We start from the raw sequence: 26,057 nt of genomic DNA, 5'->3' as shown, positions 1-26,057 counted from the left end.
TAGAAACAGTTACTTTCCCCAAGCAGTAAGACTGTTGAACACATCCACCCACTAACCCACCCCACCATCACTACATTATCATTTCCGGTCCATCACTTTATGTACAGACATTCCTGTGCCTTGTGTCACTTTATGGACAGGCAATCAATTCAAGTACATAAGCTATCTCATGTATTTATATTTATTGTGGTTTATTATTATTACATTCTTTAGCTTATTGTGTTTTTTAAGCTGCATTTGATCCAGGGTAACAATTATTGTGTTCTTCTTTACACTTGTTCTGAAAATGACATTAAACAATCTTGAATCTTGAACCTTGTCTGCAGAGCACAATCCTCCACTGGTTCAGTGAGAGAAGAGGCAAGCAGGTGAAAAATGCAATAGAAACCTGAACTGCATAGTTAGAATATTTGCAGGCAATAAATTACAGGCCACAACTTGGTAGAATGAGATAGCATTATGCTATCATTCTTGTCTGCCGGCAAAACAGGTTGGGCAACATTTGGCCAGGCTAATAACAGACAGAGACAACGTGCAGGAATTTTGCAACCAATCACATCATGTCAACAGTATAAATTTGATTGCAAATTTGCCTAGAATCAGTGAAACTGATGGAGCAGCAGAAAGGAGGATTACTTCATCGATAGGAGCATGGCAACATGTGAGTCGCTATAACACTTTTTGTTTAAGGGGTGAGTGGCTGCAGAGGTGGGTGGGTAGCACCGAAGTGGAAAGATTTGATTAAAGTAAGTTCAATGTTCAAATTAAATTTATCATCAAAGTACATACATGACTGTGTAAATGTCTTGGGCATATATGCATAGCTAGGGTGTCTTGGACCTTTGCACAGTACTGTATTTGGTCAATATGGAGCAGAGAGGGAGTTTGTAAATCTGGCAGGAGCAAAAGATGTTGGAAATGGCAAGGATGGAGTGCCTTAGGAAGGGTGTGGGACAGGTGGCAGGAGAGTGCCAGGGGTGAGTGTAACACGGGTGTAGACATATCTGGTCCTGAGACACCAGGCAAGATCTTTCGATTCCAAATAATTGGTTGATTGATCATTAGAAATTGCCTCTCTGGTGCTTTCCGCTCCCTCCCCTCTCCCTTCCCATTTTCTCAACCATGATTCCCCCTCTCCCTATCCCCTTCCCATTCTCAGTCCACAATAGAGACCCATATCAGAATCAGGTTTAACATCACTCACCTATGTCATAAATTTTTCTTTTTATGGCAGCAGTACAGAGCAAGTACTACCCTAGCTAAATACAGGTGCCTAAGACCTTTGCACAGTATTGAATTCACCATATACTACCCTGAGATTTGCTTTCTTGCGAGCATTCACAGTAATTGCATGAAACACAATGGAATTAATAAAAGACTGCCTCCAACAGGACAAACAACTGTGCTAAAGACAACAACCTGTGCAAATGCAAAGAGAAAAATATCATAATTGTAAATAACTATGCAATAAATATTGAGAACATGGGATGAAAAGTCCTTGAAAGTGATTTGATAGATTGTGAGAACGGTTCAGTGATAGGGCGAGTGCAGTTGAGTGAAGTTATCCCCTTTGGATCAAGAGCCTAATGGTTGAGGGGTATGAGTCCTGACGCTCCTGTACCTCCTTCTTGATGGCAGTAGTGCAAAGAGAGCATGACCTGGGTGGTGGGGGCCCTGATGATGGTTGCTGCTTTCCTGCAACAGCGCTCCACATAAATGTGTTCCGTGGACGGGAGGGCTTTGCCCGTGATGGACTGGGTCATGTCCACTGCCTTTTTATATGTTTTGTAACTACTTTTTATAATGTAGTTAACAACTTCATGCGAGTTTTAGAGAGATTGCTATGATTAAAGCCATATTTTTTAAAGAATAAATTTGTAAATGTGCCATTATTCAAAACATGTAAGAAGAGCAGACTTTTATTTTCAACTTTTCTTTTGACTTACTGTGTTGGAAGTTGTATCTATGGAAAATACAGACATGTTATTGCAGACCCAACTGCCTCATGTAAAAAGAGCACATTCAGCTCTTTCTCCTGGACCTATTTTTAAAGATATTCATTATTCCATCCCACCAGCACTTCCTTCATAACATATTAGCCTTTATTTCCCATATGAATTCGATTTTCTATCACTACTTCTGAAAGGCACCTCGAGCGAACGGGTTGTCTCTGAAACATTCAGATAGCAAATTCATGCCTTCTCACAGTCATCACCGATTAGTGCAATTTCCATGTAGCCTGTCTTATTTTGAGTGAAGTCCTCCGTTATTTCTGGTACATCCTAATCTAATGATTATCTGTGCAAAGCCCTTCAATGAAATAGATGCAGCATCAGCATCAGGTACAAACAAGGTAGTTTTCCTGTTCACTTTTATGCACAATAGGAGGAGAAACAGTCCATGGACGTTATCAAAAGAAATGTGTTATCAAGTAATATCAAATGATCATAATGTGATATAAAGAGTCCAGGAGTGGCATGTTCCTGTTATGATGAAGGGTAAACTTGGCAAATTAAAGGAACCTTGGCTGACAATAGATATTGAGGTTCTGTTCAGGGAAATTTAGGAGGTCATTTTTGAGTGAGTTTCTTGAAGACGATAAAAAGATAAAGAATATTCTTCATAGGCAAATTAAAATGGCAAAGAGGTGGTATGAATAGATCTGACAGGTAAGTTCAAGAAAATCCCAAAGAAATTCCATAGGCTATATTAAGAGTAAAGAGGTGGCTACTGAAAGAGTAAGTCTACTTCGAGAACAGCGGTCTTGAGCCGGAGGAAAAGGGTGGGAGTTTTAATAAATATTCCCCGTCATGGTTTAGCGAGGAGAAAACCATGACTGCTCAAAAAATACTAGAAATAATTGGAGATGTTTCGCAGAACATACACATTACTAGGGAGAAGTTATTTGAAAGTCTACAATGTGTTATGTTCGATAAATCCATGGGACCTACCCAAGTGCAACATTGGACTTTGTATCAGGTTAGAGAAGAAATTCAGGAGGCCTTTATAGAAATACCTGCTTCACTGTTAGCTAGTGGTGACTGAAAGGCAGCTAATATTGTTCTGTTGTTTAACCAGGGAGCAGAAGGCTGGTCAGCATGACAGCAGTAGTGGGGAAGTTACTGGAGGAAATTCTGCGGAACAGGATGACAACCAGTCAGCATGACTCTGCATGAAAAGTCATGCTTAATTAAGATTTTAGAATTTTTTGAGGAGGTAACTAAAAAGGTAGATAAGGGTAGAACAGTGAATGCTGCTCATTTGGACTTTATCTTGGCTTTTGGCCAGGTCCCACATGGTAGGCTGGTCTAGAAAATTAGGTCCTTTGGAATCCAGGGACCGCTAGTTACGTGGATTCAAAATTTTCTCAGAGGTAGGAGGAAGAGGGTGGTGGTTGAAGGTTGTTTCTTGGAATGAAGGCAAGCTGATGACTAATGGTGTACGGTACTGCAGGGGTCAGTGTCAGAACCTTGTTACTTGTTTTTTTATGTAAATGACCTGGAGGTGAATGCACAATGCCTGATCAGTAAATTTGTAGGTGACACGAAATTACGGGGAGTTGCTGATAATGAAGAAGGATACCATAGATCAGAGGGATTTAAATTAGTTAGGGAGGTGGGCCAAGGTATGGCAAAAGATTTTAACAGAGGTAAGTGTGAGGTGATGCATTTTAGAAAGTCAAAGCAGCGTAGTATTTATATTATGAACTTCAGCACACTAGGATATGTAATGGAACAGCAGAACCCTGGAGAACAAATACATATAGTTGATTGAAATCAGTGTCACAGATAGACAGTGTGGTGAAAAAGGTGCTTAGCACATTGAAGTCATAGCACTGCGCACTGGAATTTGGATTTTATGTGGCCATTGTCTAAGTTGTTGAAAAGACTGTACTGTGTACAGCTTTGATCACCATGTCAGGAAACATGAGGTTAAACTGGAAGAGTAAGGTAAGGTTTATGAGCTTGTTACAAGGACTAGGCCTGAGTTGAAGCGAGAGGTTGGCAAGGCTAGGTCTTTATTCCTTGGAGCGCAGGAGGGATGAGGGTGATGTTAGAGAGATTTATAAAATCATGAGGGGCCTAAACATGGTGGATGGCAATAGTCTTTTCCCCAGGGGAGGGCATAGATTTAGGTTGAGGGGAGAAAGACTTAAAAGGGATCTGAGGGGCAACTTTTTCACACAAGGGTACTGAGTATGTGGGATGAGCAGTCAGTGGAAGTGGTTGAGGCAGATTCAATAGTATCACTTAAGAAATACTTGGATAGGTACATGGAAGGCTGGGGCTGAGAGGTATGGGGGCTGGACACAGTAAATTGGGACTAGCACGGTGGTCAGCATGGACCCGTGGGACTAAAATATCTGCGTCCATTGTGTATTTCTCTCTGGATCCATGACTGGTGTTCACTTAAAATTCCTCCTCCTTTTTGAAGGAAATGTGAAGGGGTACAACTGACTAATGTCAAACGATGTCAGTTCAACAACTATCTCTTTATAATGCTGTTGATTTTAGACTGAGGCAGCCAATCTAAGGTGCAGTTGTTCGCACTCCTGTGTGAAATTCATCATCAAAGTCCGGCTGACTGGTATTTGGCCTCATATTTTGTCTCCCATTTTTGGACAGAGAACGCATTAAAGCTGTTGCACATTTCACATTCATTATGCTCTAAGTAAGAGCAACTGCAGTCCATCTCCGCACGCCACTACCATTACCATTAAACTTAATGCAAAGTTTGCAGATTTGCTTTATTGGTTTGCGATCCGCCATCATATCAAGTTGTTCACCTCTGCTGCTTTTCATAAGGAAAGCATTTCATGAAAATTTCCTGAATCTACAGAGGCCTAACCAGAAGGAAAGTGACTTTTGTGTGATTTTCCAAGGTTCTAGAAGGTGCTAACAGCATCTATTTCATGATTCAGACATCAGAGGCTCAAAAACTGCTGTAAGAGATTGCACATAGAAGCTGACTGCAAAGGTCCACCTTGAATAATGCCTTGATGGACAGGAGCACGCAGACACATGCATGAGAGTTCCGTCTATGAACTGCATAAAATTTGCCAGGACTCAATCTACTGGAAAGGAGACCTAAAAAGATGCTTGTGATATATTTCAATGCCCTATGATCAGGCACATTTCGTGATGTTGTCACCTGTGTCAAAGCTCTTCACCCTCCTTTCCACAAAACTTCTTAATGTTACAGAATATTGTGACGCCCTGGGGTTCTAGAACCTCGGAAAATCGCACAAGAGTCACTTTCCTTCTGGTTAGGCCTCTGTAGATTCAGGAAATTTTCATAAAATCCTTTCCACAAAACTTCTTAATGTTACAGAATATTGTGACGCTCTGGGGGGGGGTCGACAGCCCACCCCTGCATTTCTGATTACCAATATTGTTTATTGTTCTTGTGTTAAAATGCTTTTGTGGGATTATGGTGGAAAGTTCCAGTTCATTTATTGTTACATTTTAGCTTGGGTTATACGGTTATTCGCCTGTGTACTTGCATATTTGTGGGTCACCCTGTCACCTCCCCCGTCTGCGTGAGACTGGGTGGGTTCTCTCTCTGAGTCGTAGTGCCCGGGCTGTTTTGTGTTTATCACAATAAAATAGTTGTTGAGTTTAACGAGCTTCCTCGTCTGTCATTATGGACCAAATGCTCACCACAATATGTTAAGCCACTGAATCTAGTTAGAAATTAAGGGGCAGCACTTTCATTATAAGCCACATCAAGTGTGTATCATCAGCCTATAATATTGTATCGAAATACTGGTGAGATAAATGATGTTTTTGTTTATGTATATGTAAGGCTACAGTAACATTAGGCAATGATGTGGTGCTAGTGGGGTGAAAGTGGGTTTTGTACCAGGCCATAGCAATTTATAAAATACTTTGTACATACTAGAGACAGAGTTTAGCATATACATGTTTGCTGATCATACAGAACGAGACTGAACTTATGTTTGAAGAGGACACTAAAGGGATATAGACGGTTCAGGTGTTTGGCAGAAGCTGGCAGAGTAAGAATAACAGTTGATTCATTTTCTGAAGTTCACGATGTAATGGGTAATACTCTTGCTTGCTTTGGGAAAAATGTGATTCTAGCGTGGAATTTTTTTGTTAACAGAATACACATGAATCACAACTGATTCATTCATTAAAGTGGATATGTTTAATTGTCATATCCAATAGAGTGAATGAGCTTCTGTAAACTTACACCAGGAGCATTATCAAGTTACTACCTGAGTGTACATATCTGTTTGTTTGAACCATTCCTGCAGAAGAATCCTCCCTTATTGTAGAGTTAACTGAAAAGGAGATGGGTTGATTCGATCTGTCAGCACACCCACATTCAAAAAGATGGCAATAGAAGAACTTCCTGTAGATGCAGTAGTCTCGGGATTAATAATTCTATCATTACGTCACCCAAAAGTACCATTCCTTTCAATAGAAAAAAATCTAAGATATTGCACAATTAGAGGTGTGAAGAACCTTCCACACATCAAATAAGACAACTACACCACATAACCACTCTCAGAGATGTTCCTAACTGCCTCTTTCCTACCTCCACCATTCTACGAGAAAGCACTTCTGTTCAGCACGAACATTGTGTGATGACAACAAATCTTTAGTCCATAACTAGTGAATCCCCAAATATTTAACATCAAATTGTACAGTATTTTCTCCTCGAAAGGTAAAATGGAATATATTGTAGTTCACTTTAATCTTATCTGTTTAATTTCCTTCTGGTGTGGATTCTGTTACAGTTGCTGATTTTCACTGTGAGAAGAACAACCGGCAGCACAGGACCGATGAGATCACCACCGAGCGACTGATCATCAGGAGAGGACAAACCTTCCAAATCTCTGTGCAAGTGAACAAGGATGAATGTATCATAGACCACAACAATGTTTTCTTCACTGCTGAGACAGGTAGTTCGTCATCAATAAAATAGGGAGGGTTGCAATTTAAGATAAACGCAATGTATGAATTTTAATAAGGTATTTCTGTAACAAAAGTAATACACAGCAAATTCAACTGAAAAAGAAGCGCATGTTTTAGTTTCTTGTTATAAGTTGTAGTAAGAATTCATTGAGGGGTTAAACACTCTTCAGAAAGGAAGCAGAAACGACATATTCACATAAATCTGAAATACTTTATCTAAAATAGCCTGCGATATCAAGCCTCACTCCTTAAATGAGACTAAACTATGGAAAATGTTGCTGTCACGTCATTCGATGTTTGTTCAGTAAGGATGTTAGAAGATAAAACATACAACAGAGTACATCACAGTACAAGCCTTTCAGCCCACAATTTTATGCTAACACTAACCTACTCTAAGATCAATCTAACCCTTCCCAGATAACCCTCCATTCTTATGTCATCCACATGCTTATCTAAGATTCTCTTAAATGTCCCTAATGTATCTGCCTCCATTACCACCCTGACAGTGTGTTACATGCACCTGTCTCTGACCGCACCCCACCCCCCCATGTATTCCTCACAACACCTTAAAGTTATGAGCCTTTGAATTAACCAGCTCCACTCTGGGAAGCAGCTATCCAAAGTTCAAAGTTCATCATACATTTATTATCGAAGTATGTCTACGTTTTACAACCTTGAGATTCATTTCCTTGCAGGCAGCCACAAAATAAGAAATCCAATATAACTCATAAAAAAGACCATCAAGACCATCAATGTGCAGAGAAAATAAAACAAATCATGCAAACAATAAAAGTTAGCAAATCACATTCACAACTGAAGTTCACAAAAATGAGTCCATAGACATGAAGCCAGGCATCACTGCAGCTGATTCAGGAGCAGGCCACAGCCTTAGTTCAGCCTCAGGGAGCAGCCAGCTGAATCGACCCATCTCTCACTTCTGGCCCCAACATCCTGACCTCTTCGATCTGGTCTGGCACTTAAATTGTCTGGGTCGTTCCTTGCTCTTAGACATGGGCCCTGACACTTCGATATGTTCTCAGACCAGTGCCCCGCTGCTTTGATCTATGTCTCTTATCATATTGTACAACTCCACCAAGTCACCTCTCATCTCCCTTCCTTCCAAAGAGAAAAGCCTTCGCTTGTTCAGGGAACTATCTCATCACACATACTTTCTAATCCAGGCATCATCCTGGTAAATCTCCTCTGCACCCTCTCTAAAGCTGTCACATCCTTTCCTTAATGATGGGGAGAGAATTCAAAATGCAAAGATGCAAAGGGACTTGGGAGTCCTTGTGCAAGATACCCTAAAGGTTAACCTCCAGGTTGAGTCAGTTGTGAAGAAGGCAAATGCAATGTTGGCATTCATTTCTAGAGGTATAGAACAGGGGTCCCCAACCTTTTTTTGCACCGCAGACCGGTTTGATATTGACAATATTCTTGCGGACCGGCCAACTGGGGGGGGGGGGGGCCGGGGGTAGGGGGGGTAGGGTTGCCAACTTTCTCGCTGTGTTTACCCCAAGAAAGACTACCACGACCATGAAGCCTTGCGTGTGCACCTGTGTGCGCATACATTCCGTGTGCATGCGTGTACGTGCCAATTTTTTTTCTACAAATCGTTTTTGGCGATTCTGCACAGTGAAACCACACTGTACATACATTATTTCTACTTTATATAGGCTGTGTATTTATCATATCATTCCTGCTTTTACTATATGTTAGTGTTATTTTAGGTTTCATGTGTTAGTTGGTATGATTTCGTAGGTTATTTTTTGGGTCTGGGAATGCTCAAAAATTTTTCCCATATAAATTAATGGCAAATTGCTTCTTCACTTTATGCCATTTCGGCACGAAAGGTTTCATAGGAACACTCTACCTTAGCGGGGGAAATACGGGACAAGGGCAGTCTTGTATGGGACAAACCAATTTAGCCCAATATACAGGATGTCCTGGCTAATACGGGACAGTTGGCAACCCAATATCGCTGAATCAGTGGGAGCCCTGGGCTTGTTTCCCTGCAACAAGACGGTCCCATCGAAGGGTGATGGGAGACAGTGATACTCAACAGGGGTTCCTTATGTCCAGTCTATTTTCTGTAATTTAGTTTTCATTGCATTCATTGCAGAAAATCCTGCTTCACCAAGATATGATGTTGGAAATGGAAGCAACGTTTTCAGTGCTTTCATGGCTATCTCAGGGTATTCAGCCTTGACTTTGATCCAGAATGCCGGCAGAGATGCTATGTCAAACGTACTTTGCAGCCCACCATCATTTGCCAGCTCAAGGAGTTGATCTTCTTCTTGCACTGACATGAATGATTCACTGGAGACGTTCACAAATGGGTCACGGTCCCATTCTTTTGCACGTCTTGGGTCATTTGCGGTTGGGAAGTAACGCTCGAATTCTGTCAACAGCGAAGTTAGGTGATCGCGCACTAGCTGTGAGAAAGATGATGCAGCCTTAGTCTCTCCCAAAATCCCAGCTAATGTTGGGAACGTGTCAAATATACCCCTGTCCACTCACCATCCCCACAGTTCCAGTTTGGCTTTGAAAGCAGACACTTTATCTGCTAATTTGAAGACAGTTGTCATTCTCCCCTGAAGTGACAAATTGAGTTCATTGACCAGGTTGAAGATGTCAAACACATAAGCGAGTTTTGCTGTCCACTCCTCGTCACTGAAGTGTGCTGCCAGTGGTGACTTCTTTCCTGAAAGAAATCTCTGCCTCTGCTGTTAACTCAAAAACCCTGGCCAGGGCTCTCCCCCTTAATAGCCACCTGACTTCAGTGTGTAAGAGAAGGCGTTTGTGCTCTGCATCCATTTCCTCGCAAAGCTGCTCAAACAGATGTGGAGTTGAGGGCTTTTGCTTTGATGTGATTGATAACTTCAACAACACACTCAATGCGCTGTTAAGATCAGGTGATATTTTTTGGCTAGCCAGCATATCCCTGTGTTTGACACAGTGTGTGGACTGGCATTCAGGAGCAACCTCTTTGACTCGGGTAGTGAAACCAGACAGCCGTCCAGTCATAGCTGCAGCCCCGTCTGTGCATATTCCAACTCAGAATGACCAGTCCAGTTTGCCTGACATGTAGTGATTCAAAGACTTGAATAGTTCTACCCCAGTTGTGTTAGTTGGCAGCCGCGGTGCACACAACATATCCTCCTGAACATCGTCTTAAAATATATATTGCACATAAACCAGCAGCATTGCCTTGTTGTCGACATCGGTAGTCTCATCGACCTGGATAGCATACCACGGTGACTCGTTAAGCCGTTCCAACAGCTGTGCTTCGATGTCCTCCGCTATGTCATCGATTCTCCTTGAAACTGTGGTAGCTGAAAGAGGAACCTGTGCCATCTTGTTAGCTGCAGCTTCTCCCAACAGTTCTCCCAACAGTTCACGGCACATGCAGACAAAATCAATTCTTCACCAACCGTGAAAGGCTTCTTAGCCTTAGCAATACCACTAGTCACTAAGTACGATGCATTCAGAGCAGCAGCATTTGTGGAGGTGGTGGCTCTCAGCACTTGCTTCTGTCCTGCTTGCTCACGTTTTTTTCCGCTTAAAAAACTCAGCGGGTTTGTCTTTAAGTGTAGGGTGCTTGGACTCAAGGTGGTGAAGCAGTTTTGAGGGCTTCATTGCCTCATTAGACAGCTTGTCTCCACATATCACACACAGGGGACTTGCAGTGTGCGAGTCACTGGTCACAATAAAGCCATATTTTATGTACGACTCGTCGTATTTTCTGTTGAAGGAAGCTTTTTTTTTGCAGTCTCCGCCTCAGCTGTCTCTGCGTTATCATCATCGTTAGGCCTTTTATGTCCTCTTCCAAAGAAATTCTCAAGCGACATTTGTTTTTACTCATACTGGTTGATGACCTCCGGCGTGGGTGATGTCTGGCATGGGTAATGACCACGCGTGCGTAATGACCTCACATGCGTTCAAGCTCAACACTGGGCGTGACAGGGAATGAGGAAAGGTGCAGCTGACACATATTGCTTCGTATCGCCAAATCATATAGTTTCCTTGCAGCCCAGCAGCACATGCTTTGCGGCCTGGTTGTTGCGGACCACTGACAGGGATGTGATGTTGAAGCTCTATAAGGCACTCGTGAGACCACACTTGGAGTATTGTGTGCAGTTTCAGGCTCCTTATTTCAGAAAGGATATACTGACATTGGAAAGGGTTCAGAGAAGATTCTCGAGAATGATTCCAGGAATGAAAGGGTTACCGTATGAGGAACGTCTGCCAGCTCTTGGGCTGTATTCCCTGGAGTTCAGGAGAAAGAGGGGTGATCTCAGAGAAACATTCAGAATGTTAAAAGGCCTAAACAGATTAGATATGGCAATGTTATTTCTCATGGTAGGCGATTCTAGGACAAGAGGGCATGACTTCAGGATTGAAGGACGTCCCTTTAGAACTAAGATGTGGAGAAATTATTTTAGTCAGAGGGTGGTAAATCTGTTGAATTTGCTGCACGAGCGGCTGTGGAGGCCAGGTCACTGGGTATATTTAAGACAGAGATAGATAGGTTCTTCATTAGCCAGCACATCAAATGGTATGGGGTGAAAGTAGGGGAGCAGGGATGACTGGAAGAATTGGATCAGTTCATGTTTGAATGGCCAAGCAGATTCGATGGGCCGAATGGCCTACTTCTGCTCCTATATCTTATGGTCTTAATGAGGTGACCAGAACTAAACACAACACTCCAAGTGCAGTCCATCTAGAGTTTTATAGAGCTGAAACATGGATCTTGCACTCAATCCCCCCACTAATGAAGGCCAACACATTATACCATCCTATCAACTCATGCAGCATCTTTCAGGGACCTATGGACACGGACCCCAAGATCTCCCTCTACCTCTGCTCTGCTCGAAATCCCGAAATTAACCCTGTAAAGACATGCAGGTGAAGTTCTGCCTCAATTGGAAGGACTGTTTGGGGCCCTGAATGGTGGTGAGGGAGGAAATGAATGGGCAGGTGCAACACCTGTCGCGCTTGCAGGGATAAGTGTCAGGAGGAAGATCAGTGGGGAGTGATGAATGGGAAAAGAAGTCTCAGAGACAACGATCCCCATGGAAAGCAGAGAGTGAAGGTGTGTTGAGAAAGATGTGTTTAGTGATAGGATTCCATTGAAGATCGTGGAGGTTAGAGAATTTTCACATACTGACATGTCAGTCCATGGCCTCCTCTACTGCCGTGAGAAAGCAGCTCTCAGGCTGGAGGAGCAACACCTCATATTCAATATGAGGCTCCAGGCTGATGGCATGAACTTTGGTTTCTCTAACTTCCCCTAATTTTGCCCCCCACCTTCCATTCCCCATTCTGGCTCCCTTCTTACACTCTTTTTCTCCTCACCTGCCTATTAGCTATCGCTGGTACCCCTCTTCCTACTCTTTCACCCATGGTCCACTCTCCTCTCTTATTAGATTCTTTCTTCTTCACCCCTTTACCTTCTCCACCTATCATCCTCAAACTTCTCTCTTCATTAACTTACCCCTCCCTGACTTTCCCCCTCATCCAGCTTCACCTATTACCTGCCAACTCGTACTCCTTCCCCTCCGCCCACTTTCTTATTCTGGCTTCTTCCCCCTTTCCAGTCCTGATGAAAGGTCTCAGCCCAAAATATCCACTGTTAAGTTCTCTGCATAAATGTTCCTTGACCTGTTGAGTTCCTCTAGCATTTTGTGTATGTCATAGTCTGACTAAATGTTGAATTAACTTTTTTTTCTTATCCTTTGTTAGGGCCAAAACCCTTAGAAGTATCTGGAACAAAAGCCGTGTTTCAGATAAATTCAATTAATCCAAGACAGTGGAGTGGAGCCGTTGTTTCCAACACCGGAACCATGTTGGTCCTAACTGTATTCCCACCACCAAGTGCCAAGATTGGACGATATACTTTAGTACTCCTGAGGCCCAAAGGATCTCAGATGATGAGGTACAAACTAGGAGAGTTCATACTACTTTTCAACCCGTGGTGCAAAGGTATGTATAATTTTAATGCTGTAACCTATGGAGTTCAAAGCAGGTAGTTTACTGGAGAGGGCCGCTACTACACCAATATTACGTAATTCATGAAAACTTTGATGAGCTACTGGCAATTTGTAGCGTTGCCACAAGTAGCTGCTTCCAATTGCAAAAATTCATCAAGACATATAGGAATTCCAATCATGAAACATGCTTTAAATATTCTAAGTGGAGTTTCTTTTCCCAGAGAATGGCAAAACAATAGAAATTTTTTGCATATGGAGCAATTGGGAGGAAGTACATGGATGATTTAAAGAGAAAGCCAAATCGATATATGAAGGAGGAAAGAATGGAATGTTTGCTGAGAGAATTCAATGAAGTGGGGTGAAAAAATATAAGCATTGAATAATCAGGTCATTTGGCCCATTTCTCTGCTTTAATTTCCAAATTTGACCATTTATTAGTAAATGTGTATAACATGCCAGAGTCACTATGTTTCATAGTGCCAAACCAAATTCCACAGCAGATACTACCTTGTTAATTTGAATGACTGGAGACATCAGTCTTTTTACAATACACTCTTCCAAAATGTATAAGGCATAGAAGAATGTTGGAAAGCGGCCAGTGCGTCAGTGGGCCAGTGAAGGAGTGGAGCTTTGAGGCTTTGACTCGAGAGATTCTGGCAGTTTTGGCAGTTGGTCTGTGCAATCAAGTCAATCAAGATTTAAATAGCTCAGACCCAGCAGAAAGCAGCTGATTGGGCAGTTGAGGTCAGGTGACCAAACATTCTGAAAAGCTCAAACAGATAAATAGAGGGTTAGCTCAAGTGAAGCGGCCAGCGGAAAGGGGCCAGTGAAGGAGTGGAGCTTTGAGGCTTTGACTCGAGAGGCTTTGACAAGAAGAGGCGGAGGACAAGCTAGCTTGCAGTTAGTTTTTACAATGTCTCCTGAGACGGTGATATGCCTCTCATGTGAGATGTGGCAGTCTTGGGGGAACGTCCCTCTCCTGCAGAGTCACATCTGCCAGAAGTGCATATGGCTGGGCGATCTGGAAGACCATGTAAGGAATCCGGAGCAGCATCTGGATGACCTTCGACTCATAAGGGAGAATGAGGTAGTCATAGATGAGAGCTACAGGGAGGTAGTCACACCTAGGCTGTTGGAAGCAGGTCGTTGGGTGACAGTCTGAGGGGGGAAAGCGAAGGTGAGCAGACAGGTAGTGCAGAGCACCCCTGTAGCCATTCCCCTGAATAATAAGTTTATCGTCCTGGATACCGTTGGCGGGGATGACTGACCAGGTGTGAGCTATGGTGGCAGGGCCTCCGGCACTGAGTCTGACCCTGTGGTGCAGAAGGGTGGGACGGAGAAGAGGAGAGCTGTCGATTGGAGACTCTATAGTCAGGGGAGCAGACAGGGGATTTTGTGGACATGAGAAGGACACCCACATGGTTTGTTGCCTCCTGGGTGCCAGGGTCCGGGATGTCTCTGACCGGGTGCACGACGTCCTGGTATGAGAGGGAAAGCAACCAGAAGTCGTGATACATGTTGGGACCAACAACATAGGCAGGAAGAGGGATGAGGTCCTGAAGTGTGAGTTTTGAGAACTAGGCAGAAGGCTGAAGAACAGGACTTCAAGGGTGGCGTTCTCAGGATTGCTGCCAGTGCTACGTGACAGTGATGGTAAGAATTGGAGGAGATGGCAGTTGAATGCGTGGCTGAGGAGTTGGTGCAGGGAGCAGGGTTTTAGATTTTTAGATCATTGGGATCTCTTCTGGGGAAGGTGGGACTTTTACAGATTGGATGGGTTGCACCTGAACTCGAGGGGGAGCAATATCATTGCAGGTAGGTTTGCTAGCATGGTTCGGGAGGGTTTAAACTAATTTGCGAGGGGGATGGGACCCAGAGTGATAGAGCAGTGAAAGAAGTGCATGGAGTAAAGCCAGATCTAACATACAGAGAGGCTTTGAGGAAAGAGAAGCAGAATAAACGGTGTAAAGACAGTAAGGTAGAAGGGCTGAAATGTGTGTACCTCAATGCAAGAAGCATCAGGAACAAAGGTGATGAACTGAGAGCTTGGATACATACATGGAATTATGATGTAGTGGCCATTACAGAGACTTGGCTGGCACCAGGGCAGGAATGGATTCTCAATATTCCTGGATTTCAGTGCTTTAAAAGGGATAGAGAGGGTGGAAAAAGGGGAGGAGGGGTGGCATTACTGGTCAGGGAATACTATTACAGCTTCGGAAAGGGTGGGTAATGTAGCAGGATCCTCTTTTGAGTCAATATGGGTGGAAGTCAGGAACAGGAAGGGAGCAGTCACTCTATTGGGGGTATTCTATAGGCCCCCTGGTAGCGGCAGAAATACAGAGGAGCAGATTGGGAGGCAGATTTTGGAAAGGTGCAAAAATAACAGGGTTGTTATCATGGGTGACTTTAACTTCCCTAATATCAATTGGCACCTGATTAGTTCCATTTAGATGGGGCAGAGTTTGTTAAGCGTGTCCAGGATGGATTCCTGTCACATTATGTGGACAGGCCGACTGGGGGAATGCCATACTAGATCTAGTACTAGGTAATGAACTGGGTCAGGTCACAGACCTTTTAGTGGGTGAGCATCTGGGGGACAGTGACCACTGCTCCCTGGCCTTTAGCATTATCATGAAAAAGGATAGAATCAGAGAGGACAGGAAATTTTTAATTAGGGAAAGGCAAATTATGAGGCTATAAGGCTAGAACTTGTGGGTGTAAATTGGGATGATGTTTTTGCAGGGAAATATACTATGGACATGTGGTTGATGTTTAGAGATCTCTTGCGGGATGTTAGGAATAAATTTGTCCCGGGGAGGAAGATAAAGAATGGTAGGGTGAAGGAACCATGGGTGACAAGTGAGGTGGAAAATCTAGTCAGGTGGAAGAAGGCAGCATACATGAGGTTTAGGAAGCAAGGATCAGATGGGTCTATTGAGGAATATAGGGAAGCAAGAAAGGAGCTTAAGAAGGGGCTGAGAAGAGCAAGAAGCGGGCATGAGAAGGCCTTGGCGAGTAGGGTAAAGGAAAACCCCAAGGCATTCTTCAATTATGTGAAGAAAAAAAGGATGACAGGAGTGAAGGTAGGACCGATTAGAGATAAAGGTGGGAAGATGTGCCTGAAGGCTGTGGAAGTGAGCGAGGTCCTCAATGAATACTTCTCTTTGGTATTCACCAAGGAGAGGGAACTTGATGATGGTGAGGACAATATGAGTGAGGTTCATGTTCTGGAGCATGCTGATATTAAGGAAGAGGAGGTGTTGGAGTTGTTAAAATACATTAGGACAGATAAGTCCCCGGGGCCTGATGGAATATTCCCCACGCTTCTCCACGAGGCGAGAGAAGAGATTGCGGAGCCTCTGACTAGGATCTTTATGTCCTCGTTGTCCATGGGAATGGTACCGGAGGATTGGAGGGAGGCGAATGTTGTCCCCTTGTTCAAAAAAGGTAGTAGGGATAGTCCAGGTAATTATAGACCAGTGAGCCTTATGTCTGTGGTGAGAAAGCTGTTGGAAAAGATTCTTAGAGATAGGATCTATAGGCATTTAGAGAATCATGGTCTGATCAGGGACAGTCAGCATGGCTTTGTGAAGGGCAGATCATGTCTAACAAGCCTGATAGAGTTCTTTGAGGAGGTGACCAGGCATATAGATGAGAGTAGTGCAGTGGATGTGATGTATATGGATTTTAGTAAGACATTTGACAAGTTTCCACACGGTAGGCTTATTCAGGAAGTTAGAAGGCATGGGATCCAGGGAAGTTTGGCCAGGTGGATTCAGAATTGGCTTGCCTGCAGAAGGCAGAGGGTGGTGGAGGGAGTACATTCAGATTGGAGGATTGTGACTAGTGGTGTCCCACAAGGATCTGTGCTGGGACCTCTACTTTTCGTGATTTTTATTAACGACCTGGATGGGGGGGGTAGAAGGGTGGGTTGGCAAGTTTGCAGACGACACAAAGGTTAGTGGTGTTGGAGATAGTGTAGAGGATTGTCAAAGATTGCAGAGACATTGATAGGATGCAGAAGTGGGCTGAGAAGTGGCAGATGGAGTTCAACCCAGAGAAGTGTGAGGTGGTACACTTTGGAAGAACAAACTCCAAGGCAGAGTACAAAGTAAATGGCAGGATACTTGGTAGTGTGGAGTAGCAGAAGGATCGCGGGGTACATGTCCACAGATCCCTGAAAGTTGCCTAACAGATGGATAGGGTAGTTAAGAAAGCTTATGGGGTGTTAGCTTTCATAAGTCGAGGGATAGAGTTTAAGAGTTGTGATGTAATGATGCAGCTCTACAAAACTCTGGTTAGGCCGCACTTGGAGTACTCTGTCCAGTTCTGGTCACCTCACTATAGGAAGGATGTGGAAGCATTGGAAAGGGTACAGAGGAGATTTACCAGGATGCTGCCTGGTTTAGAAACTATGCATTATGATCAGAGATCAAGGGAGCTGGGGCTTTACTCTTTGGAGAGAAGGAGGACGAGAAGAGACATGATAGAGGTGTACAAGATAATAAGAGGAATAGATAGAGTGGATAGCCAGCGCCTCTTCCCCAGGGCACCACTGCTCAATACAAGAGGACATGGCTTTAAGGTAAGGGGTGGGAAGTTCAAAGGGGATATTAGAGGAAGGTTTTTTACTCAGAGTGTTTGGTGCGTGAAATGCACTGCCTGAATGATACAGATACACTAGTGAAGTTTAAGAGACTACTAGACAGGTATATGGAGGAATTTAAGGTGGGGGCTTATATGAGAGGCAGGGTTTGAGGGTCGGCACAACATTGTGGGCCAAAGGGCCTGTATTGTGCTGTACTATTCTATGTTCTATATTTCTAGGGCCATTCTTCCAACATTGGTGAAGTCACACTCTACACAAAAAAGGTCACACATTCATTCTGTTTTACTTTGAAGACGAAGTTGGCAGCATATTGGTTCAGCTGTTTATGGGAATGCCAATAATATTCTGCTGCCCTTCGTAGCCTCAGCTTTACAGTTTTTCCAAAGCAGTTGTACTTCAAACAGTGGACCCTCCCTGTCCCTGCTTCCATTTTGCACCACAAGTAGAGACTTGCTGTTGTTTTAATTGACTATAAGACCCATTCCCCCACTTAAAGTCATTACAATTACAGTTACTTTGTCAGGAATTCAAGACATTGTGAATTGATGCAGAAATGATAAATGAAGTATGAATACTAATTGCATACAAAATGAGCCGTGGTGTAAATTGACATGAGCAACAACATGGGAAGTCCTGTTGTACAGGTCTAAAAGTGTTGTTCAGGAGATCAGTTTGACCATGAATTCAGCCAATTTTTAATGTTGAAATAAATTAACTCAAAAAACTCATGCAACTGAGAGATATATTGAAGCTAATCTAATCTAATCTAATCTATATTGCTCTGGAAGCTGGAGTAGAGATCTCACCTGCCTTGGTCACAGGTGAAGACCTTCAGAAAGAACTGGTAATATGAAGACCATCAGTTGGGTGGCCAAGTAGCTCATTGCAGTAACATCCTGGTAAATATGCACTGCACTCTGCCTGAGAGGCTGGAAATGCAGAGTTCTCACAATGGTTAAGAAATATCTAAACGAGCACTTGAAATGCCAAGGCATAGTAGACTGGAGACCTAGATAAGTATAGATGGATACTTCATCAGTGACATGAATGAGGTGGGCTGAGAACACTTGTTTCTCTCCAGCCTGATTCTATGATTCCATGATGATAGGTTAATTGAAATAGAACCACATCTGATTCAAGAACATGTGCAAAATTAGACTGCAACTGATTGGAACACGTCTTTCACCTGTTGAAGCTGATGGATCCAGATAATCTCCAGTTTGCCAACAAACAATCAATCAAAGCTTATTTTCTGGCTGTACTATGATTAGTCAGCATTCTTCTGTCCCAGATCCACCAACTGACACTCTCCCTCCACATTCCCAATAATTATTTTTCATATTTAGAAATACAGCACAGTATCAGTCTATTACAGACCGATGGCCCCATGAGACTCTGCATCCAATACATTATTCTCCACAACTTCTGCCATCTTCAATGAGATTCTACCACCAAACACATCTTCACCTCCCCTCCCACTCTCTACTTTCTGCAAGGATTGCTCCCTCCAAGATTCCCTTGTCCATTTGCCCCTCTCACTAACCTCCCACCTGGCAAATATCCCTGAAGGTGACAGATATGCTACACTTGCTCATTTACCTTCTCTCTTATCTCCATTCAGGGCCCCAAACAGTCTTTTCAGGTGAGGCAACAGTTCACCTATGTATCTGTGGGGTTGTCTATTGTATTCCATGCTCCCAATGTGGCCTCCTCTACAATGGTGAGACCTGTCGTAAGTTGGGAGACCGCTTTATCAAGAATCTCCGCTCCATCTGCCGAAAGCAGTATTTCCCAGTGGCCAACCATTTTCATTCTTATCTCCATTCACATTTCGGTCCATGGCCTCCTCTTTTGCCATGATAATAGCACTCTCAGAATGACACGGTAACACCTCATACTCCGTCTAGGTGGCCTCCAACCTAATAGCATAAAGATCAATTTCACCTTCCAGTAAACTTTGTTTTCCCTCCACCTTCTCTCTCCTATTCCCCACTCTAGCCTCTTACCACTTCCTCTCACCTGCCTATCAGCTCATCCTGTTCCCTTCCTTCTTCCTTTTCTCCCATGGTCTACTTTCCTCTCTAATCAGATTCCTTCTTTTCCAGGCCTTTACCTTTCCCACCCACCTGGCTTCTCTTATCATCCCCATTTTTTTCATCTGGCATCTTCTCCCTTTCTTTCCAGTCTTGAAGAAGGGGTTCTCATTTCCATAAATGCTGCTTGACCTGCTGAGTTCCTCCTGCATTTTGTGTGTATAGCACTTGTATTTCTTAGTCCTTCAGTTCCATTACTCTCCCTCACCATAGTAGAAGTCCTACATTGGCCTGAGTTTCCAAAATACATCGCCTCAGTCGTATCTGTATTGAAGTCCATTTTCCACTCCTTGGCCCACTTTCCAAATCAATCAAGATCCCCCTTTAATCTATGGTTCATATCCCTCCATCTTCCTTTTTCACTATAAATAATATTGTGTCATCTGCAAAGTTAGTGATTTAAAAGTACTTTGGAAATTTTTGTGCAGGTCTTTTAAATTCATGTGTACACTTTGCAAAGAAATTAATAAGCTATTAAGCTGTTTACCATGTCAGAGGATGAAGTCTTTCTGGATAGTGAGGAACAACGAACAGAATATGTGCTAAATGAAGATGGAATCATCTACAATGGCAGTTATTACCAGATTGATGGTCGCTCATGGTACTTTGGACAGGTATGTGAAATCCTGAATCAATCCTGCATTGCAATCTGATTATTCAGTGAGGTACTTGTATTCATGTGAACTTCATTTATTCATCACTGTTCCTCTTTTGACTCTCATTGCCTCCTGATCCAACAATGATTCGAGCTCATTCTTGGAGGCCTTAAACTTAATTCTTTCCCAATCATCTGCATCTTTTGGTACACTAATTTAAAGCTATATATTTGACCATTCTTGTGCTCTCTGTTCCAATTATTCAACATAGTGTCAGTTTTCTGTCTACTCCTGTGAATATTTTACTACTTTAGAGGTGCAACCCGTGTAAACTATCATTTTTCAGATGAATGAGTTCCAGTTGGATGTTGGAGGGCTCTGGAACCATTCAACACTAGAGCAACACAAAAATACTCAAACCTCTTGCTGAACAAGTGTCATTTATTTTAGAATATTTGTAGCTCAAATCCTGCAGCAAATGTCAGCTTCCTACCAAGGATTCCAAACTGAAGATGAATGCTCTGAAAGTTAATGTAAAAACTCACAAGTAAAAACTCATAATTTATTTTGTTCCACTGTTAAATATCCTATGTCAGCAGGATTGGCTGAGAGAAAATGAATCAATTGTTTTATTCCCCCAGTGTTGCATTAAACAAATTCATACAGTACAGATGAAGAGCACTCACCCAAACCCTTTGCCAATTATTCCCAATTAGTTTTGAATTCTTTCCCAGTACCCTATCAGGAGTGTAATCCAAATGTTGACAATGCTTTCCTATATATTACTCTACTTCTTCGACCAATCACCTTACCTCTGGTCTCACTTTAATAATCAAGAAACATCTTTTTGATAAACCGCATTGGTTTAAACACCACTCAGGGGACTCCCTCTATGTAAATGTTCTAAAAGAAACATCACTAAACCTCCAGGGGATTCATTTAATTGTAATCAGTTAACAATGGAAGTGTTCTTCAAAGTTTACACCCTCTCCAAAATGTTTTCATTCTTCCCAAAGTGTGAGCCACCTGTTATATGTAATTCTTTGACTTTTTTTCTCTGCCTTAGCAGAGACCATGGAACATGGAACAGTACAGCACAGAAACAGGCCCTTCGACCCACAATATTGTGCTGAACCAACTAAAGAGCAAATCAAGAACACCCAAACACTAATCCCTCCTATCTTCATAATGTCCATATCCCTCCATCTTCTTAACATTCATGTGGCTCTCCATGCATTTTAAAAGCCTCCAATGCATTTGCCTCTACACCACCATAGCAGGTAGTGCGTTCTAGGCATCCATCACTCTTTAAATAAAAATTTACCCCTCACATCCCCTTTGAATCCACTCCCTCAAGTATTAGATATTTCAACACTAGGAAAAAAATACTCCTTGTCTACCCTACCTATACCTCTCATAATCTTATAAACCTCTATCAGATCTCCCCTCAGCCTCCACTATTCCAGAGAAAATAACCCAAGTACATTCAGCCTCTCATTAGGCACATGCTCTCTAAGCCAGGCAGCACCCTGGTAAACATCTTCTGCACCGTCTTCAAATCCTCAACATCATTCCTGCAGTTGGGCAAATTGAACTGTATGCAATACTCCAGATGTGGCCTAACCAGAGTTGTATAAAATTGCAACATAACCTCTTGACTTTTGAACTCAGTGCCTCGACTAATAAAAGCAAACACCTCATAAGCCTTCTTAACCACCTAATCAACCTGTGTAGCCACTATCAAGAAACTAAGAACTTGGATCCCAAGAACTCCCTGTTCAGCAATGCTGTTAATGATTTTGCCCATAATCATATATTGTCTCCTTGAATTTGCCCTACCAAGGTGCAACACCTCATATTTATATGGGTTAAACTCCATCTGCCATTTCTCTGCCCGTATCTGCAGCTGATCTTTATTGCACTGTGTTCTTTGCCAGTCTTCTATGCTATCTACAATTCTACCAATTTTGGTATCATCAGTATACTTGTCAGCCCACACATCTACATTTTCATCCATAAACAAGTCAAGTTTTCATTGACTAGAAATTGGATAGTATAGCACCTCAGTTTTTTGTGGTAATCAAACCACGTTCCATGGAAACGAAGACAAATGGATTTGTGGACTTACTTTATTAACTGCAAAATCTGCACTGTCATTTAAGGTGCCTCTGTGTACATCCTATCCTCATTATATGCAAGGGATACGTTCCTCGAAGTTGACGCATAATGTGAATAATTATTTAAATGGGAAAATAGGGATGCGTTCTAGAGGGCTTCCTAAATATGTTTTATTTGTAACTTATTCACATTTTTATACCAATATGACACAAAAGCAGAACTACAAGACAACATTTGTATTTTATATTTAATCAATTTAAAGTAATATTCAATGTAATAAATCATAGAAAGTTAACATCCTCTGTTGTACAGTACTCACCAACAGTGGCAGGTGTGTTCGCTCCGGGAGATGAGTGGTTGTTGTGGTGTCGGGCAGCTTTACATGGATAAGGTGGATGGTTGTGGTCGTCAGGATAATATCAAGCACAGCAAGGGGTGAAAGAAGACTCACAGAACTCTTAGAACTGCGGGCAGCAGAAAGATTACAGCGATTTGCATAAAATGGTGACGGTTGTTTGCTTGGCAGCATTTTGTTTTTCAGCATAAATTTGCTTGTAGGGAAGAAGGGTTGACGGCAGGGAACGACTGAAATGCTGACTCCATTCTAAACTTGGGTCCATGTCCATCGCCACTTGTGTTCCGACTTCCACCATTCCCTCACCGTTGGTAAACTCCCAGGATTTTCAAAATCGTCTGTTGCTTGCAGCATCTGAGAGATAGTTCGCCGTAAAAAAAATACGTATACCTTGAATGTGGATTATACCAACCAAGTGGTTGAATCAGCGATGTTGTGTTAGGCGGCAGGAAACGCACTGTTATGTTAGGATGAATGCTGTCCAAATGTTTAGGATGGGCTGGCGCATTGTCAAGCAACAAAAGAACTTTAAAGGCAAGATTTTGTTCCTGGCAGTAGATGCCGTGCTGTTTATAATTTCCAACTTTTTTTCAAGTGTTAAAGCGGTTCTCTGCCACTTGGCTGATGGCCCAAGACATGACTTTGGACGCTTAGGAGGCGTAATTAAATATTTCAAGCACAAAATCACTGCACCATAGGTAAAACCAACAAAAGTTTAAGATGGCGCATCCACACCTTGCCAAAACCAATGCGAGAGTGGCGGGAGAGAAATTGTGAGGCGCGCGCACCTGATTTGTATTGGCGGGAAAGCAGTGCTTCTCGTCCCAACAGTGAGACCGTGAAGCGTGCGCACGTGACTTGTATTGGCGGGAAAGCAGTGCTCCTCGCATACCTCTGAATTTTGGACGCATATAACGAGACCTTGGTAGAAATAGGTTCCTCGCATAACTGTGAATCCGTATAGTCTGAAGACGCATATAATGAGGATAGGGTGTACCTATTGCATGGTACATCATGATCCTTGGATGACACAAGATTATCCACTGTCAATTTACCACTTCCAAACTCTTCAGCCATACCTGCATGACCCATATAGTCCACAAGCTTCTCATGCAGGAGCAAGTTCTCAGTGCATCCATGAGGTCAGATATGCTTTTACATTGCTCTTGTTCTCCCTCCAGTTTCTCCAGGTTATAGACTTTCCACCATCATACTTACCTTCACACTTCCGTATATGGTATGCAAATTTGTCCCCAGTATAATTTTCAATTTATCCAGCAACTGCAACTGAGCTTAGGATGATTGCCAAGTCATTGACAACTTGGCTGACATTGTTGGCACCCTGGTTTTCCCCATCCCATGATAACATTGCCGGTTGCTTCCAAAAGGCTGAATTACAAGTAGTTCAATTTGCAGTGAAAGCTAGTCAAGTGAGCATCTATTTTGGATTCCACCAATGGTATTATAACAAGAGTTACTAAAGCAAACATGTACATTGATAGGAATGTCAGCAAGAGAAAATGAATACAGAGGGGACCATTTGGGCAAAATGAATATTGTAAAAAACAATTCAAAGTGGAGCAAATATATTGTCAAAGATAGAAACGATCATTCACTTGAGCAGGGGAGCAGCCTTGAAACTTCTGCATACTCCTTTTTTTCTTTGAATGATATAAGTTGGAGAGAGCTTCAGAAATCGAGAATGCTCAACTTGTAAAGATATATGCTTTGTCCTTTTAGACAAGTTTTGAGATAAGAGTGATTCTTATGTTAAGAGATACTGGTAAAATGGGTCATCCTGCTGCACTACAGCTAATGGATGAGGTAAATGGTTGTAACCCAGGGGCTGTCATCTTTGCAGTCCCTTCAGACTTCAGTGGCAGAAAAGGGCAGGTAGGCATTGTAATTTATTGTGGCAAGATGACCCCCAAGAGATGCCCATTTTCAAAAAGGGCCTGATTGAGGCCTGGAGTAGGATTGATGATTATCTGTTTTTGGGGGGGGGGATGATGAGGGTGGTAGTGGGGAGAAGAGGACAGAAACATAATCAGAATCAGAATCAGGTTTATTATCACCAGCATGTGACGTGAAAATTGTTAACTTAGCAGCAGCAGTTCAATGCAATGCATAATCTAGCAGAGAAAAAATAATAATAATAAATAAACAAGTAAATCAATTACGTATATTGAATAGATTAAAAATACGTGCAAAACAGAAATACTGTATATTTAAAAAAGTGAGGTGAAAGATTCAATGTCTATTTAGGAATTGGATTGCAGAGGGGAAGAAGATGTTCCTTAATCGCCGGGTGTGTGCCTTCAGGCTTCTGTACCTCCTCCTTGATGGTAACAGTGAGAAAAGTACATGCCCTGGGTGCTGGAGGTCCTTAATAATCGATGCTGTCTTTCTGAGACATAAATCAAGGAAATGGCCATTTTAATTTTACACTGGAAGAACATCACTGAATATTTCAAAAACTAAACAGCAACCTGTTCTGAAGATTAACCGTCGTTCTTATTACTGCACTTTTAATAATTTTACAAAAAATTATTCTCACTGCGCATTTTCAAAGTGTTCTCAGAAATATCAAAATGCTTTTGCATTTCAGTTTGAAGAAAATATTGTGGATATCTGCCTTATGATATTGGATAAAAACATCAAATGCCAGCAAAATCCAGCAAAGGATTATATACGCAGAAATGATCCCATTTATATCAGTAGAGTTGTGACAGCTATGGTGAGTGTTGAACTAGTATTCGTAAGAATAGTATTTGCAAGAATAAAGGTGTGGATAACTTGTGATAGGTCCAACTGTGGTCTGTTTTTGTTCAGTCGCATACTCACCTCTGTAATCTGAATAGGGTTCATGAAGTTGATGCCACCTTCCCTCATTTCTATAGACTCTGTGCCCATCTCCTGAGTAAAAGCAGACGCAAAATTATTTTAAGATCTCCCTCATCTCTTTTGGCTCCACACATGGATTACCATACTGATCTTCCAGAGGACCAATTTTGTCTCTTGCAATCCTTTTGCTCTTAGCATATCTGTAGAATTCCTTAAGATTTTCCTTCACCTTGTCTGCTAGGGAAACCTCACGTCTTCTTTTAGCCTTCCTGATTTCTTTCTTAAGTGTTCTCTTCCATTTCTTACACTTCATAAGCATTTCATTTCTTCCTTCATGCCTATACCTGCTAGGCACCTCCTTTTTTTCCTGAACCAAGGCCTCATTATCTCTTGAAAACTAAGGTTCCCTACATTTGTTATCTTTACCTTTTATTCTGACAGACACATACAAGATTGTGTTTTCAAAATTTCACTACCAAGTACATCTTTGCCAGAAAACAGCCTG

The 26,057-nt window shown here is 42.4% G+C and overlaps 1 protein-coding gene across 1 annotated transcript in view; it reads left to right on the top strand.

Annotated features, from left to right (window-relative positions):
* The first annotated feature begins 584 nt into the window (after positions 1-584).
* Positions 585-26,057, top strand: part of LOC140185918 (protein-glutamine gamma-glutamyltransferase 2-like) — a 67,187-nt gene continuing 41,714 nt past the window's right edge. Inside the window, exons 1-5 of the mRNA XM_072239720.1 lie at positions 585-661; positions 6,764-6,928; positions 12,687-12,926; positions 20,135-20,253; positions 25,317-25,445. Coding sequence (XP_072095821.1) covers positions 652-661; positions 6,764-6,928; positions 12,687-12,926; positions 20,135-20,253; positions 25,317-25,445 — 663 coding nt within the window. The 5' untranslated portion in view covers positions 585-651. The remainder of the gene's footprint in view (positions 662-6,763; positions 6,929-12,686; positions 12,927-20,134; positions 20,254-25,316; positions 25,446-26,057) is intronic.

This window comes from Mobula birostris, chromosome 2 (assembly GCF_030028105.1).
Source record: "Mobula birostris isolate sMobBir1 chromosome 2, sMobBir1.hap1, whole genome shotgun sequence".
NCBI lineage: Eukaryota > Metazoa > Chordata > Chondrichthyes > Myliobatiformes > Myliobatidae > Mobula > Mobula birostris.
Note: the sequence above shows the minus strand (reverse complement) of the source record. Positions and strands in the feature narration are given on the sequence as shown.